Source organism: Phyllobates terribilis, unplaced genomic scaffold, assembly GCF_046119375.1.
Source record: "Phyllobates terribilis strain yellow unplaced genomic scaffold, ASM4611937v1 Scaffold_1__5_contigs__length_1240528914, whole genome shotgun sequence".
Taxonomy (NCBI): Eukaryota; Metazoa; Chordata; class Amphibia; order Anura; family Dendrobatidae; genus Phyllobates; species Phyllobates terribilis.
This window is the reverse complement of record NW_027362761.1, coordinates 452,646,061-452,663,553: the sequence shown is the minus strand read 5'-3', so window position 1 is coordinate 452,663,553 and position 17,493 is coordinate 452,646,061. Positions and strand designations below refer to the sequence as shown.

The window sequence follows — 17,493 nt, the reverse complement described above, 5'->3', positions numbered from 1 at the left end:
CACACTTTAGAAGGTGGGCTTCTGAAGTCAGATGGAATGATCCTGCTCTGAAATGTCTATTGCTTGCTGGTCTGAGTGAAAGGGTTAAGGATTTGCTAATTGCATTCCCTGCACCTGAGACTCCGCAGGATGCCATGCAATTAGCTGTTCGTGTAGATAGGAGGCTGAGATCTAGGCAGAATGAGTTAAAGACTCCTGTAATGCCAGGTCCTAGTCCCCAGAAAATCTTCTCAGACGGCGGAGAACCGATGGAGGTTGGGGCGATGTCACTCCGCTCTCAGGAAAGAGACCGGAGGTTCGCCAAGGGATTGTGTCTTTTTTGTGGTAAAGCTGACCATTTGATTAAGTATTGTGAGCTTCGTTTAAGTAAAAAAAAAAGGTCAGGTATGCCCGTATAGCTTGTTTACGCTCTGCAGGAGTATTTCTTTCAGGGAGTACTACTTTGCAGGAAAATTTGATTGAATTTCAAGTATTTGTGGATTGTGGTTCAACACAATGTGATTGATAAAGGGTTTTTGGAAAAACTTAAATTGAAATCCAAACCTTTGTCATCACCTACTTCTGTGATTGCAATTGATAACACTCCCTTGAAATGTATTACTCACAAGGTTGCTACATTTCCCCTCACTATCAATGGTCTTCACCAACAAATTTTGGACTTGGTTGTATTAGATAATTTACCCTCTCCGGTCGTTCTAGGATTGCCTTGGTTAAAACTGCACAATCCTTTGCTGGACTGGTCTACTAATATGATAAAGTCTTGGAGTCCGAAATGCTATGATAAATGTTGTAATGGTCGCTTTGCGGCGGAAAAGGGGAATTACCTGTACCTATTCAAGAATTTTGGAGGTTTTTTTCGGAGGAGAAGTCTCAAGTTTTACCTCCTCATAGGGATTATGATTGCGCCATTGAGTTTATTCCGGAAGCTACTCTTCCCAATAGTCGCTTATTTAATATAACTATCCCTGAAAGAAAGGCCTTGGAGGAGTACATACAGACTAGCCTGGCTGCTGGTCACATTAGACCTTTAAGTCGCCTGTGGCAGTTGGATTTTTCTTTGTTAAAAAAAAGGACGGGGGTTTACGTCCGTGTCTGGATTTTCGTGAAATTAAAAAGATTATTGTACGCAATTCCTACCCATTGCCGTTAATTCCTGACTTGTTTAACCAGTTAGTGGGGGCCAAATGGTTCTCTAAGATTGATCTCCGGGGGGCATACAATTTGTTACGAGTGAAGGAGAGTGATGAATGGAAAACTGCTTTTAACACTCCGGTAGATCATTTTGAGAATCTGGTGATGCCTTTTGGTCTTACCAATGCACCTGCATTTTTTCAGAACCTTATTAATGACATCCTGAGACCTTTGATTGGTAAGAATGTGGTTGTGTATTTGGATGACATTTTAATTTATTCGCCAGATGTGGAGTCCCATTGGCAGAGTGTACGTGAAGTTTTTCAGTTATTGAGTGATAATTCACTCTTTGCTAAGCTGGAGAAATGTGAGTTAGCTGTGCAGAAAATTAGTTTTTTGGGCTACATTGTCTCCAGCGAGGGCTTTGAGATGGACCCTGTGAAGGTTCAGGCTGTGCAGGAATGGCCTAGGCCTATTGGTTTGAAATCTATACAGAGATTTTTGGGTTTTGCCAATTATTACAGGAAATGTATTAAGAATTTTTCTGTAATTGTTAAGCCTCTAACCGATCTCACCAGTAAAGGTGCAAATACGGTCCAGTGGACTACTGAGGCCATTGAAGCGTTTAAGTATCTTAAAGAGAGGTTCAGTTCAGCCCCTATCCTTATGCAGCCTGATGAGACCAAGCCTTTTTTGGTCGAGATTGATGCTTCATCGGTGGAGGTTGGAGCAGTTTTGTCTCAGGAGAACAGGGATGGAGTACATCCTTGTGCCTTCTTTTTGAAAAATTTTTCGGAAACCGAATTGAATTATGGTTTTGGAAATCGGGAGTTGCTGGCTATTAAACTCGCGTTTGAACATTGGCGTCATTTTTGGGAAGGCGCTAGATTTCCTATTCAGGTTTTCACAGATCATAAGAATTTGATCTATCTGGATGCTGCCAAGCGCTTGAATGCCTGTCAAGCTAGGTGGGCACTTTTTTTTTTCTCGGTTTCATTTTTCTGTTACCTATATCCCTGGTAATAAGAATGTTAAAGCCGATGCTTTATTTCGCAGCTTCTCTCCTACGGTCTGTGCCGAGGAGGAGGAGTGCATTTTACAGAAAGGAGTTGTGGTGGCATTGGACTCAGTTTTGGAGAATGCGATTCTGAAAGCTCAAGATGATGCTCCATCTAACACTCCCCATGAGAGGTTGTTCGTGCCTAGAGCCTTTAGGAGAGATTTGTTTGTGGAGTGTCATGAGTCTCGGTTGGCAGGTCACCCAGGAATTTCAGAGACTAAGAGACTTATCAGTCGCAGTTTTTGGTGGCCTGGATGGCAGAAAAAAGTCATCAAGTGGGTGCGTCAATGTACTGTGTGTGCTAGGTCAAAGGCTTCACATACTCCTGCTGCGGGGTTGCTTTGCCCTCTGGAGGTTCCTAGTGCGCCTTGGACGCATCTCACAATGGATTTTATCACTGATTTTCCTGTGTCCGAGGGTTTTACTGTCATCTAGGTGATGGTGGACTGTTTTAGTAAGATGTGTCATTTGGTTCCATTCATTAAGTTGCCCTGCGCCAAGACACTCGCTAAGGCGTTTGTTAAGGAGATATTCAAGCTTCATGGCGTTCCCACGGATATTGTTTCTGATAGAGGACCTCAGTTTGTGGCTCGCTTTTGGCGTGCTTTTTGTGACAGGTTGGGAGTCCATTTGTCATTTTCATCTGGGTATCATCCTCAGTCTGAGACTGAAAGAAAGAACCAGGATGTAGACCAGTTTTTGCGATGTTTTGTGGCGGACAATCAAGCGGTGTGGTCTGAGTTTCTGCCTCTCCCAGAATTTGCTCTTAACAATCATACATCCTCCTCAGCTGGGTGTTCTCCTTTTTTTTGTTGTACTGGGAGACATCCGTCTTTTGGTTCGTTCTCCAAATTGGGGTCAGCGGTGCCGGAGGAGGAGAATTTTTCTGGTGATTTGGAGAGAGTTTGGACTAATGTACAGTACAGACCAAAAGTTTGGACACACCTTCTCATTTAAAGATTTTTCTGTATTTTCGTGACTTTGAAAATTGTACATTCACACTGAAGGCATCAAAACTATGAATTAACACATGTGGAATTATATACTTAACAAAAAAGTGTGAAACAACTGAAAATATGTCTTATATTCTAGGTTCTTCAAAGTAGCCACCTTTTGCTTTGATGACTGCTTTGCACACTCTTGGCATTCTCTTGATGAGCTTCAAGATGTAGTCACCGGAAATGGTCTTCCAACAATCTTGAAGGAGTTCCCAGAGATGCTTAGCACTTGTTGGCCCTTTTGCCTTCACTCTGCGGTCCAGCTCACCCCACACCATCTCGATTGGGTTCAGGTCTGGTGACTGTGGAGGCCAGGTCATCTGGCGTAGCACCCCATCACTCTCCCTCTTGTGTTTTTCTGTCACGTGACCATCTGCCTTTATATTCCAGCTCCGCCTTTTTGGCTTTGCTGGATTTCAGTGTTGTTTGACTCTTTTGCTAGCCAGGTGCTTCTGTGCCTATATCTTTCAGTTCGCTTGGTCCTTTTGGGACCTCTAGTACCTTTTTGTCAGTTTATCTTTTGTGTTCTGCAACAACTTTCTCTGTTCAGGAGGTTTCCCATTTTTGTTCCAGTCCTTAGTTCTTTTAGGGACCCCTTCCCTTTATTCTATAGTTCTTCGTTCAGACTAGCCTAGGACTAAGGCGGGTCTGTTCGCTAGAAACAGGAAGCCCGCTACATCATAGGGATGCAGCTTAGTCATACTGTAGGAAAAGCTTTCCCCTTCTTTCCTTAGTACTTGTTTGCAGATCATAACACTATGCCTGTCATCCATATGAATCCAATGAATGAATTGTGCTAATGAGCAACACCAGGAATATCCTCTATAGAAAAGTGGTGCTTTTAATTGGTTTAAAAAAAAGACAGACATTTTGTGTGGTTTTAACTCATAAGAAAATCTTATGTATGCAACTTTAACAGTCTACTAAAAGGAATTTCTGATCCTAACACTTGTGCAAATGAATCATATGTGCACATTTCTGTATTTTTTTTTTACATCACAATAGGAAAATAAAAGCTATGATCCTTTTATCCCTACAGAGGTAATATGGACACAGTGTAAGAAAACGTCACCCTTACCTCTTACTCATCTGCTCATTGTAGTGTGATGCATGATATAAGACGTGGACGGCAGAAGACAGGACAACAAGGGCAGTGATCACAGGAGCGCGGTCTGGCACTTGTGAACTCCATTCTTCCAGCCTGCTAAGGACTGAAGTTGCCGTTCTGCTAAACGCATCCACAAAGTGACTCCTTATGTCATGTAGTGAATCAGATGTGCATGCCAAAGCCAGCGGGAACAGGTTGTCATATTCTTCCATGATGTCAAAGCAAAACTGGGGATAAAATTATTGACTTAGTTATTAATATATTTGTGATATAATAAGGGCTATGATCACATGACCTAAAAAACAATGACGACAAAAAAAAACAGATACAATGACTTCAAAACAGATCTGTCACCAGATTTTACGATTCAAACTGTATACACCATTACGTTAAATCAGGAATGGGACCCATATAGTCCTCCATACAGAATAATGGCCCCACATAGGGGTGGTGATTCTGGTGTCGCGGGCCAAATAAAACTACCCTGCGGGCCAGATTTGGCCCACAGGCCAGAGTTTGCGTTAAGTAGATCTTTTAGACTTGATGAGGTTAGTTTACCTACTTGAAAATTCATGTCAGGATGGCTGTGCTAACCGGATTTTGAGATGAGCATTTTAAGAGTTGGGCATTGTTGAGCTAGGAATAGATTGTGTAGTTTTTATCACATCAAGCAACCCAAAAGAGACAGTCAATTGATGTGGGGTGTACTAATAATTAGAGATGAGTGAACCCGAACTTAAAAGTTCGGGGTTCGTACAGGACAGTTAGTGTCCGGTGCTAATCGCTGAACACGGACTTCTCCTGGAAAGAGAGAAAGAGGGAGATGGAGAGAGAGAATATTTTCGAGATCAAAAGTTCAGGTCCTCATTGTTTTCAATGGGGTTCAGGTTCACATCTGGGTACAGATATGGTATCTGAACCAATCTTTGGAATAAAGTTTGGGTCAGGTACCAGACCCCGAACTTCCCGGGTCCGCTCATCCCTACTAATAATGCTTGTAGACGTGTTCCAAATCTTACCTTAGCAACTTTTCTTGGCTTTTGTTTTTCCGAGATGGTTCTATAGTACTCATAGGTCATGGAGATGTGTACAAGGTCCATTTGGGACCTTCCTGTTTCAGACAGTTTTGCCTGATCGCTCTGGAGAACAGAAGTAGTCACCATTTCCAGTTCACTGCTAAAACTATTCATTAGGGGAACTGAAAGTTCTTTAAGATTGTTCCTCCAGCCAAATTTCAAGGAAGGCTATAATACAAATTGTACAAAAAAAGAACCAATATGAAAGGGAACAGATGTGAATTTTGCAATTTAATATGACCAACATGTCAGAATAAACCAAGAACACTGCCATCTTACGCTACAGCGGAATTGTTTTAGATTATGTATAAAGATTTATCTATATGTGTACCTACCTACTATACAAAGAGGATCACTATTGTTAATAATATTCTTCATACCCTCTTGATCTAGTGTCTGGCTATCTTCTTCTCTACCCTAGCAGTCTACTTAAGAAGGGAGGATGGCTCTTCTGGTCACTGAGTGAACGTGTTCAATCTCTGAATGAAGGATGTCATCATTTTTTGACTGGTGGGGGTCCGACCTTCGGAACTCACTCATTCAGAGAATGAATTGGCTACGTAGCACACAAAGGAGTTGTTCCAAACTAAGTAAATTTCATAGTATATATCTAACAATAAACTGTAATAATTTAATCACTGTTCTAATGTATTCAGTTAAATATTCCCTACCCTTCCTTCTCAATCAAACTGAGGTGCTGGAACTGTAGTCAGTCCCACTGCTTGGTTTTCTGCCCTGAAGTGAAGCGCCATCAGAGGCAGTTCTGCGGTCACTAACCGCAGCTTTGTCACCGCCATCCAATAATGACATCCTGTTTCAGTAGCAGTGATCGAGAAATGACAGCAGCTTCGCTCATGCCACCCCGCATCTTCAGTCAACAGTTTCTGTCCCCACCACCTTGTTCACCGAAGCAAGCCATCATCAGGGGTAGGTGATAAAAGCAGGGTGAGTGACAGCTGTGCCGCCCCGTGATGACTCTTCGTTTTAAGGTGGTGATAGAAGCAGACAACTTGTTTCAATGATCGAGGAGGCAGGGACAGATGTAGGGTGACGTTAGAGAAGCTGCAGTCACTTCTCCATCACTGCTACTGAAACAGTACATGATCAGGGGACGGCAGTGACAGGAATTGTGGTAAGTGACCGCGGCGCCACCCCCTGATGACAATCTGTTTGAGAATCCCAAGTACATACTGGCAGACTCAAATTGTCATCATAAGTAAGGAAAAAAAAACAGACAAAGTAATTTTAAAGAAGGAACTATGGGGAATTTTTAATTGAAGTACATTAGAAAAGTGGTTAGATAATTAAATTAGAGATATAGTATAAAATTTATTTTGTTTTGGACAAACCCTTAAATCCCCTTCTTATTTTCCCTATCTAGAAGCAGAAAAACGCATATACAAGGTATAAAGAAAATGACACAAGTCCGATTAGTTTTCAAAGCTGCTATTATTTACTTGAAGTAAGCATTCCAACAAGATGGTACAAGAAAAAATACTTCCCAGATACAAGTGTGGCACCCCAGGGGTCTGGTTTCCACAGTAATAGCAATATTATGTCTGAGAGCAGGTGGGAGGTCTCTTGGTCAGGAATCCTATGCATGCCACACCTCCTGCCCAGTCCTGGGAGGGGAAGAACTTCCCCTATATAAAGCTGGGGCTGAGGCAGGGTTAGTGAGAAGAGTAGAGAGAAGAAGAGGAGCAGCATAGGAAAGAAAGATCAGGAGTTCTGTGGGAGCAGTGCAAAAAGGAATCAGGGGCTGGCAGCTGAAGAGCTCGCCCTGATTGAAGAGTTACCACCGGACCCGGAGTCCGAGGCTGTGGGGATTAACCCAGACCCAGCAGCAGAAACCGCCCGGCAGGGGATTTCAGGTCCTCTGGCCAAGAAACCCGAAGGTACGGTCACACGCGTGGGACCAGCACCGCCGTCGTGGAGCGGAAGCCACTAGAAGGCCCCGAGTCACCGGCCATACGGGTGAGCACCACACGGTACACTCAGGGACGTGGGCTACTTTTACCCGCCTTTAGCAAGGTAGCCAGAAGAGTACAATTAGTTGGGGAGGCCTACAACTCCGCCTGGCCAGGGGAGATCCCATCTGCTCAAAGACTGACCAGGCCCCGATCGCTAGCCAGTACTCCGGGAGGGTCTATCTTTATCACCAGTAAAGACCCTGAACTACACCGCATCGTCTCTGAGTGGTTCCTGCTACCCCCATCATCCACGTCGGCTGCCCTGAGGCCATACCCCTCCCGTTGGGGGTTATACCATCTACGCTGCACTATCCTACCACCGGCCTCAGCGGTCTGCCCTGCAGCGGCAGCTCCATAGCTGCATTCAACGGGTGGCGTAGTCGTCCTACATCTACTGCTAATATACTCAGCCACACAGTTTGACTCCCTGGGCACGGACCGGGTCACCGCCACGAAACTACTACCCCCAACAGGCCCGGCTCCGGGTAGTCCCCGCGTGCGCAACGCTACACTAAGCAGGCCCAGGGGCGCGTCAACTTTTGGCGTAGTCGGCAGGATTTCGTGCCCGCAACCACCGGGTACTGCGTGCCTGAAAAAAAGAGACTTTTAAACTAACCTGTGGTGAAGATTCCCGCCATCCGGCGCCATCTTCAGCCTTCTTCCCGCCATCCGCGAAGATTCCCGCCATCCGGCGCCATCTTCAGCCTTCTTCCCGCCATCCGTGAAGTTTTCCCGCCATCCGGCGCCATTTTCAGCCTTCTTCCCGCCTTCCGTGGAGTTTTCCCGCCGTTGGACGCCATCTTGAAGACGCCGCGCGGGAAGAAGAGGGGCGTGGACTCCGAAAGCGCGCGAGAACTGAAGCCCCGCCTCACGTCCGGACGTTGCGTAAGGTCCTGGAAGGAGCCCAGCAGACGCCGACGTGACAGGAGCGCGACGGAAGGTCCTCAACCCTGACGATCCACTGCGGAGCCGCGGCCTACGGAAGAGGATCATCGCAAGGTAGGCCACGGTCCACTAGGGGGGAGGAAGATGTCGGATACGGAGGAGAGCTTCACTGCCGCAGCCACCGCCAGCGCCACCGCTGCTGCAGTCATGCCTTTCACCATGCCCTATATCCCGGGAGCAGCCTGGCTACCCCGGTACTCAGGGGAGTCACATACCCTGAATGACTTTAAAGAAAAGCTGGATAGCCTCTTCCAGGTGTACCCCCTCACAGAGGAGCAAAAAGTGAGCATCCTGGTGGCCCAACTAACCGGGGCAGCCCAAAGGGAGGTAAAGTCCTGGCCACCTGGGAGGAGGACTGTCGCAGGGATACTAACCCGGCTGAGGGACACCTTTGATACCCGCACCTCAGCCGAGATTAAGCTTAGATTCTATGGGTGCAAGCAGCGAGCACATGAGAGTATAAGGGACTATGCACTAAACCTACAAGAGGCCCTGAGAGCCATTAAGCAGACCGACCCCGACAGCGTGGGAAACGAGGACAGGCTGTTGACCGAACAATTTATAGAGGGACTATATTGCAATGTCCACCGAACCCAGTTGCGGGCCATAGCCTTACAGGATCCTCATCTGGACTTTGCACAGTTCAAGGACAGAGCCATCCGGGTGCTCAGAGAACCGGCACCGGGTGGCGTTGTGACCCACAGGCGCCCAGCTATCACTTACCACCAGGAGGCGGCGCCCTTGTCGGCAGGGCCTGTGGGGGCTGATGCGCAGGCTTTGAACAATGACCCGGCTCCAGACCTGCACCATCAGGTCCAAGAGCTAGCTAAAAGCGTTGCTGCGCTAACCCGAACTGTGCAGTCTTTGCAGGTTTCCACTCCAGGGAAGATCCAGCTGGCATCCGGACCGGAGGACATCCCGTGGCGTCGACCAAGGAGGACCCCACCGGCCAGAGGAAGGCCCAGCGACCGATACAACGAGGACGGACAACCCATCTGCCGCCGCTGCAATCAACCCGGACATATGGCAAGGTACTGTCCTTTAAACTGGCACAACCTGGGGTAGAGGGCCAACCCCCAGGAAAAAGATCACCAGGCCCATCGAACTGGCGCGACAAATATGTGGGAGGACGTCCAGTCTTGCCTGTGGTACTGGATGGCATCCCTATGAGTGCCCTACTGGACACCGGGTCACAGGTCACCACCATCCCGTACGTGCTCTTCAAGCAGTACTGGAATGACTCGGATATAACCCGCTATCCAGACGACGACTTGAGTATCATCGCCAGTAATGGTCAGCCCGTGCCACAGATCGGATTTAAAGAAATGACCATTAAAATCGGTAGAGTCGAACTGGCAGCACAGGGACTGATCATTGTGGACATTGACAAGCGCGAGAGTCACCCAAAGATAACTCTAGGAACTAATGTGATTGAAAATTGTCTTGCAGAGGTGATTTTCATTTTACAGCAGGTTGCCAAGAACGCCAGCTCCGGCCAGCAGCGAGTGCTCCAGAAAGAGATCCGGGCACTGATGCGACGGCAACAAGTGGAACTCTCCGGCGGTGAGATTGGTAGCGTAAGAATGTGTGACCCTTTCCCTATTGCCATACCCCCGAAAAGTGAAATGATGATTTGGTGCCGGGCAGCTATTGGTCTGAGAGGTAGGGATTACCAGGCCATGGTAGAGCCAGTCTACTCAGACAGTAGGCCCACCATTTTGACAGCCCGGGGGGTAGTTGATGTACGCCATGGGAGGGTACCCGTTCGCATAATAAATATCGGGAAAAGGGAAGTATACCTGCCCCGGTATGCTACGCTAGCCAAATTATATACTATCAACCAAAATTCTATACAGTCTGTGGAACCCTTGCCTCCATCTCATCTGGAGGAAGGTAACGTCTCTGAGAAAATAATGGAGGATTGGTGTCAGCAACTACATTTGGGTACTGACTCCACTCCCTCCCACCAGAAACAGGGAGTCTACCGGGTGGTTCAAGAGTACGAGAGAGTGTTTAGTAAACACCCGTTAGACTTCGGGCGAGTCAAGGGGGTAGAACACCACATCCCCACGGGAGACCATCCTCCCATAAAAGAGAGGTATCGACCCGTACCCCCTGCACACTACCAACACGCCAAGGGGATGCTTAGAGACATGAAGGAGGCTGGGGTAATCAGGGATAGCTGTAGCCCCTGGGCAGCTCCACTAGTCTTGGTCAAAAAGAAAGACAACACCATGAGAATGTGTGTAGATTACCGGAAAATTAACCGTATCACACACAAAGATGCGTACCCCTTACCAAGAATAGAGGAGTCTTTGGCTGCTTTAAAATCTGCTAACTTCTTCTCCACCTTGGATCTCACTAGCGGGTACTGGCAGGTTCCTGTAGCAGAGGCGGATCGGGAGAAGACCGCATTCACCACCCCGATGGGACTTAGCGAGTTTACCTGCATGCCGTTTGGACTCTGCAACGCACCAGGAACCTTCCAGCGACTGATGGAGTGCTGTCTGGGACACCGGAACTTTGAGACGGTCCTGTTATACCTGGACGATGTCATCGTCTACTCCAAGACCTACGAGGACCACCTGAAGCACCTGGCGGAAGTGTTTGAAGCTCTGGCAAGTTACGGCCTAAAGGTGAAACCTTCCAAGTGTCACCTCCTGAAGCCAAAGGTGCAGTACCTGGGACACGTGGTGAGTGCTGACGGAGTGGCTCCCGACCCTGATAAGATCACCGCAATTAAGGAATGGCCAAGCCCCTCCAGCGTAAAGGAAGTGAGGCAGTTCCTCGGGTTGGTAGGCTACTACCGAAGGTTCATTCCCGGTTTCACCAAAAAGGCAGCTCCTATGCAGGACCTCCTGATAGGCCAGTCCAGGAAGGCCAAGAACCAGAAGCCACCCTTCAGATGGGAGAAGCTGGAAGAAGAGTCCTTCCGCCAGCTGAAGATGGCCCTCACGGGGGATGAAATCCTGGCGTACCCGGATTACAGCCAGCCCTTTATCCTTTACACCGACGCCAGTAACATCGGGCTAGGAGCCGTACTATCCCAGATCCAGCAGGGGAAGGAACGGGTAATTGCTTACGCCAGCCGAAAACTGCGACCCACCGAAAGAAACCCTGAAAATTACAGCTCATTTAAGCTAGAGTTCCTGGCAGTGGTGTGGGCAGTCACCGAACGCTTTAAGCACTACCTCGCTTCTTCCCGGTTCACCGTGTACACGGATAACAACCCGTTGACACACCTGGACACTGCAAGACTCGGTGCCCTAGAGCAGAGATGGATGGCCCGCTTGTCCAACTATGAGTTTACAATCAAATACCGGGCAGGACGCTCCAATACCAACGCAGACGCCCTGTCCAGGATGCCAAACCTACCGGACGTAGGGGAAGATTCAGAGGAACTGGAAGAAGTTGAGCTCCCCGCGTTCCACCGTCATGGGACTATCCAGTATTCCCACCGTGTAAGAAGTAAGCAAACCGCTACGTTCAACCCCTTACCTCATTACAACTGGGTGGAGACGCAAGACAGTGACCCTGCCGTCCGTCTGGTAAAGGAGATGCTGACTCGGCCAGATGCACGCCTTGACCCAGACGCTCCGGAGGAAGCCAAGCAACTGTGGGCTGAGAAGAGTCGACTGTTCCTTTATAAGGGAAAGTTGTGCCGCAGAATGGTTAACTCCCGGACGCATGAACTAATCTGGCAAGTAGTGGTGCCCAGAAGAGACGCAGCTATGGTGATGGAGGCATACCACGACGGAGCTGGGCACTTCGGATGGAAGAAGCTGGAGTTCCTGCTGCGCGGGCGGTTCCATTGGGTAGGCATGAGAGGAACCATCGAGAGGTGGTGCAGAGACTGTGGCCCATGCAACTAAAGAAGGAGGGACCGTGCCAGCCAGAAGACTCCCCTGCGGTCCATCATCACCAGACAGCCGTTGGAACTGGTAGCCTTGGATCATGTAAAACTGACCCCAAGCAGAAGTGGCTACGTCTACGCGTTAACCATCGTGGATCACTACTCCCGGTTCTTGGTTGTCGTCCCCGTCAAGGACTTAACGGCTCAAACAGCAGCTAGAGCCTTCCAGCAGCACTTCTGCCGTCCGCACGGATACCCGGAGCAGGTGCTGACGGACCAGGGGCCTGCCTTTGAAGCGGAAGTCTTCCAGGAGTTCTGCACCCTGTATGGCTGCTGGAAGATTAGAACAACACCCTATCACCCGCAAACTAATGGACTTTGTGAGAAAATGAACCAGGTGGTGATAGATCTTCTGAAAACATTGCCCCTGGAAGAACGTAGTCTGTGGCCTGAAAAGCTGCCCGACCTGGTGGACCTATACAACCACATCCCTGTAGGTTCCACCAACTGTACCCCGGCTTACCTAATGAGGGCAAGACCTGGTAAGCTTCCTGTTGATCTGGAGATGGGAGTCCTGACACCCGAGGACACTTCACCAGAAGCAGACTGGGACACAGAGAGGCAGCAGCAGTACCGGAAAGTACAGGAGAGCGTGGAGCGAAGTCTCCGTCAAGCTAGGGAAAGACAAGAGAAAACTTACAACCAGTATGCTCCCGCTGTTCCCCTGGTGCCCGGAGAGCAGGTCTTGAAGAGGAAAAGACGGCTCCACAAGTTGGACGACCAATGGGAGAAGGACCCGTACACCGTACTGCCCTCAAGCCACGACAACCCGAAGATCTGTACAATCAGTAAAGACGGAGGGGAAACCACAGCCATTGTATCCCGGGATCACCTAAAGAAGTGTCCCGAACAGCTAGGGAACCCTGAAGAGGAACAAGAGGACTCTCGACCCGTAGAGGAAAGGGAAGATATGGTTAGTACTGTGCTCGGAGACTTCCCTCGGTCTTGGACTCAAGTCAATGGTGCTGTTGTGGTACCCGTCCTCACGTTCCTCCAACCAGCATCCCAAGTGCCTACAGAGACGCAGGTAGAACTGGAAGAACAGCCGGTCCAGGAGGCAGAAGGCCCCACACAAGCAGACCAGGAAAATCAACCCTCTGCTTATAGTGAGCCTGCCATACCCCTAGTGAGCCAAAGAGTCCGTAGACGGCTGCCCAGTTTACCCTTGACAGCCCCTATACCCTGTAGCTCAGGACCAGTCAGCCAGCTCCGTAGGTCCACTAGGGTCACTAGAGGCCAGTTGCCCATACGGTGGAGGATCTAAATGTACAAGCTATTCTATTAATGTTGACCTGTTTATTGTTGCTTGTGTATAATTATGTGTTTCTAGTTATTTGTAGGAGTCTTTGGTGGATTTACCGGGAATCCTTTGTGTATATAGTTGGAGCGTAACCCAGGACGGACTGAAAGACTGTTAAGGACTCGGGGCAGGACAGACCCCTACCTGGTTATGTCTCCCTGTTTTTGGTGAAATGGACACCTTTGTTTTCCCCAAAAGTTACACCCGGTTGCGGACACGCCGTGACCATCCTAATGTTTTTCTTTATTGCGTTGTTTCTGTTTGTAATTTGTTATGTTACAAAAATATGTTTAGTCCCGGAGTACTAAAATTCACTAGGGGGGAATGTGGCACCCCAGGGGTCTGGTTTCCACAGTAATAGCAATATTATGTCTGAGAGCAGGTGGGAGGTCTCTTGGTCAGGAATCCTATGCATGCCACACCTCCTGCCCAGTCCTGGGAGGGGAAGAACTTCCCCTATATAAAGCTGGGGCTGAGGCAGGGTTAGTGAGAAGAGTAGAGAGAAGAAGAGGAGCAGCATAGGAAAGAAAGATCAGGAGCTCTGTGGGAGCAGTGCAAAAAGGAATCAGGGGCTGGCAGCTGAAGAGCTCGCCCTGATTGAAGAGTTACCACCGGACCCGGAGTCCGAGGCTGTAGGGATTAAACCAGACCCAGCAGCAGAAACCGCCCGGCAGGGGATTTCAGGTCCTCTGGCCAAGAAACCCGAAGGCACGGTCACACGCATGGGACCAGCACCGCCGTCGTGGAGCGGAAGCCACTAGAAGGCCCCGAGTCACCGGCCATACGGGTGAGCACCACACGGTACACTCAGGGACGTGGGCTACTTTTACCCGCCTTTAGCAAGGTAGCCAGAAGAGTACAATTAGTTGGGGAGGCCTACAACTCCGCCTGGCCAGGGGAGATCCCATCTGCTCAAAGACTGACCAGGCCCCGATCGCTAGCCAGTACTCCGGGAGGGTCTATCTTTATCACCAGTAAAGACCCTGAACTACACCGCATCGTCTCTGAGTGGTTCCTGCTACCCCCATCATCCACGTCGGCTACCCTGAGGCCATACCCCTCCCGTTGGGGGTTATACCATCTACGCTGCACTATCCTACCACCGGCCTCAGCAGTCTGCCCTGCAGCGGCAGCTCCATAGCTGCATTCAACGGGTGGCGTAGTCGTCCTACATCTACTGCTAATATACTCAGCCACACAGTTTGACTCCCTGGGCACGGACCGGGTCACCGCCACGAAACTACTACCCCCAACAGGCCCGGCTCCGGGTAGTCCCCGCGTGCGCAACGCTACACTAAGCAGGCCCAGGGGCGCGTCACAAGGCAAATACTTGCTGCATAGAATATCCTTCAGAGCTGGAATCACCAGTGAGTCCTGTGAAGCAATCCAGAGAAAATTCGTCGAGTAAGCTGCATCAGCTGTAGATACAACCAGCCTTTCATGAAGACATCATGGAAAGGGAATGGGTGCGAGGCGACTCACCTGTTTCCACGTTTCAAATCGGGCCCCTTTTTCAAGCTTCCTCCACGAATTTGCTTTGGATTGTCTCAGACCTCACTGGTAATACCAGCTCTGAAGGCTACTCTATGCAGCAAGTACTTGCTTGTATCCATGCAAATATCCATGAAGTTTCAGATCCCATCCACTATCACTACCACTATATCGGTTGGGAAAGGCTCTTTAACACACCAATTGTTGTAGTGCCGGCGTCCCTGCCCTCTGCTAGGCAGGGACGCTGTTCCCCTCACCGCTCTGCTCCGTGCCCGGCGTCCCTCTCCCGCTCTGCTGGCAGCGCGCGCTCCTTCCCGGCCACTGTGCTTAGGGCGCGCGCGCGCGCCCCCTCCCTCCCTCTTAAAGGGGCCGCGCGCGCCGTCCTAAGGAGTCCCCGGCCAATGGCCGGAGGACTTTACCATATATAAGGCACCTCCTCCAAAATGGAGGTGCCCGAGCAATGTTGTTGCACTGTTCACTACTCTGCTTCAGCCCTCAGGTCCCGTTGCCAGTTACCTGCCAGTTACCTGCCAGTTACCTGCCAGATTCCTGCCTGATTATCTGCTACCTGCCTGCTAGTCTGAGGTCCGACGGTCTGCCTTGCTACTCCTGTCAGTCTGTCTAAGGACCAGCCTGCCCGCTCACCTGGGAGCGCACACCAGCCACCTGCCTGCTTGCCTGAGGTCCGACGGTCTGCCTTCCTACTCCCGTCAGTCTGTCTATGGACCAGCTTGCCCGCTCACCTGGGAGCGCTCACCTGCTACCTGCCGGCTAGTCTACCTGGAGGCTCCGCCGTCACATGCTGTGACCACCTGCCTGTCCAGTGACTCCTGCTCGCTCACCTGGGAGCGCTCATCTGCTGCCTGTCTGCTAGCCTACCTGGAGGCTCTGCCGTCACGTGCTGTGACCACCCGCCTGTCCAGAGACTTCTGCCCGCTCTCCTGGGAGCGCTCATCTGCCGCCTGTCTGTTGGTCTTCCTGGAGGCTCCGCCGTCACATGCTGTGACCACCCGTTGATCCAGAGACTCTCGCCTGCTCACCTGGGAGCTCAAGTCTACCATCAGCCGCCACAGGTCGTACCAACCCTTTACCCAGAGACTGCCCCGGTCACTTGCCGTGACCACCTGCCCGTTCACCCAGAGACTGCCCCAGTCACTTGCCGTGATCTCCTGCCCGTTCTTCCAGAGACTGTCCCGGTCACTTGCCGTGACCATCTGCCCGTTCACCCAGAGACTGCCCCAGTCACTTGTCGTGATCTCCTGCCCGTTCTTCCAGAGACTGTCCTGGTCACCTGCTGTGACTGCCTGCCTGGTCGCCACCCGCTCCCTTACAAGGACCGCCCCCTTGTATAGTAGCTCAGAGGTTCCGCCTCCCAGACCCGTTACAATTGTAATGTGTGACAGGGTGAGAGGGATAGAGCCAATTCTCTTATAAGAACCTTCAGTCTATTTAGTTTATATGGACCAATCCTATGGGGCTAATTCACCTACAAATTTGAGGTAAAAGAGCATATGATTTTGAGATAATTAAATGAAGTTGGCTACTGATATATAATTTAGTTCTTCATTTACACAAGTAGGAACGCTCGTTCACGATTATGGGTCCAAGTAAACATGACTGAGATCACCCAGCGAACTAGAAAAACGCTCATTTGTAGGGTGATCAGATCGTTTATGCCCCCAAAAAATGATCTTTATCGGCAGCACATCACAGTGACGTGCTGCCGATGACATGATACTGTGTAGGGACACAATGAGCATATTAGCGTTGTGTTAACTGGGTGGTATACAAGAACCAATGGACTTGTATATAGTAAACTGGAGCTTGTTAAAGGTGCATTAACCCCCCTAAAAACTACATCATTACAGGCTCCAATGATCATACCATTTCGTTCATTAGCAAAGAACTTTCATCCAGAATAATGTTTTCTCTGGTGTTATCATCATTAGCATCCGTCCTCCGATTCCCTAAAACACAAAAAAAGGTGAATTGGTGGTTTGGAAATATTACAACTGTGGTGGTTACGTAGAATATTTACAATATTTAGTAGACATTTTAATCTTGTATTTGATACTGTGGTATACTATGTTGTTGCATTTTGTGGTTTTGTATATGGCATGTCCTGTGCTTTATGAAAGTCTGAATAGAAATACATTTTATCCCTTCATATTTTTTATTTTTAAGCACAAGATATTGTCCTTATCACTAGATTCACATCAGTAGATGAGTTAAAATTTCAGTAATAACCTGCTCCGATAAAATTACTGCTAAAAATAAGTCACATAGGATTCAGCAGTCACGTGTTCCTACAGACCCTTATTCTACCAGGCTTCCGATCACACCTACTATGGCAGCTAACACAAATAGAAAACTTCTAATCCCTTATCAAATCCTTAGTGAAAATTTAAGATGCTGGCAGGCAAGAAGTACCTGGATTTTTATCTCTCCGAGCAGTATGAGATTATTCTCAAAATTCATTTGTAGGACAAAGATACAGAGAC

The 17,493-nt window shown here is 49.0% G+C and overlaps 1 protein-coding gene across 8 annotated transcripts in view; it reads right to left on the bottom strand.

Annotated features, from left to right (window-relative positions):
- KIAA0825 (KIAA0825 ortholog) overlaps positions 1-17,493 on the bottom strand; it is a 580,812-nt gene that overhangs the window by 465,034 nt on the left and 98,285 nt on the right. For all 8 annotated transcript variants that reach the window (XM_073678443.1, XM_073678463.1, XM_073678435.1 and 5 more), the window contains 3 exons: positions 16,877-16,959; positions 5,317-5,541; positions 4,268-4,524 (listed from right to left, as the gene is read on the bottom strand). In XM_073678443.1, coding sequence (XP_073534544.1) covers positions 4,268-4,524; positions 5,317-5,541; positions 16,877-16,959 — 565 coding nt within the window. The remainder of the gene's footprint in view (positions 1-4,267; positions 4,525-5,316; positions 5,542-16,876; positions 16,960-17,493) is intronic.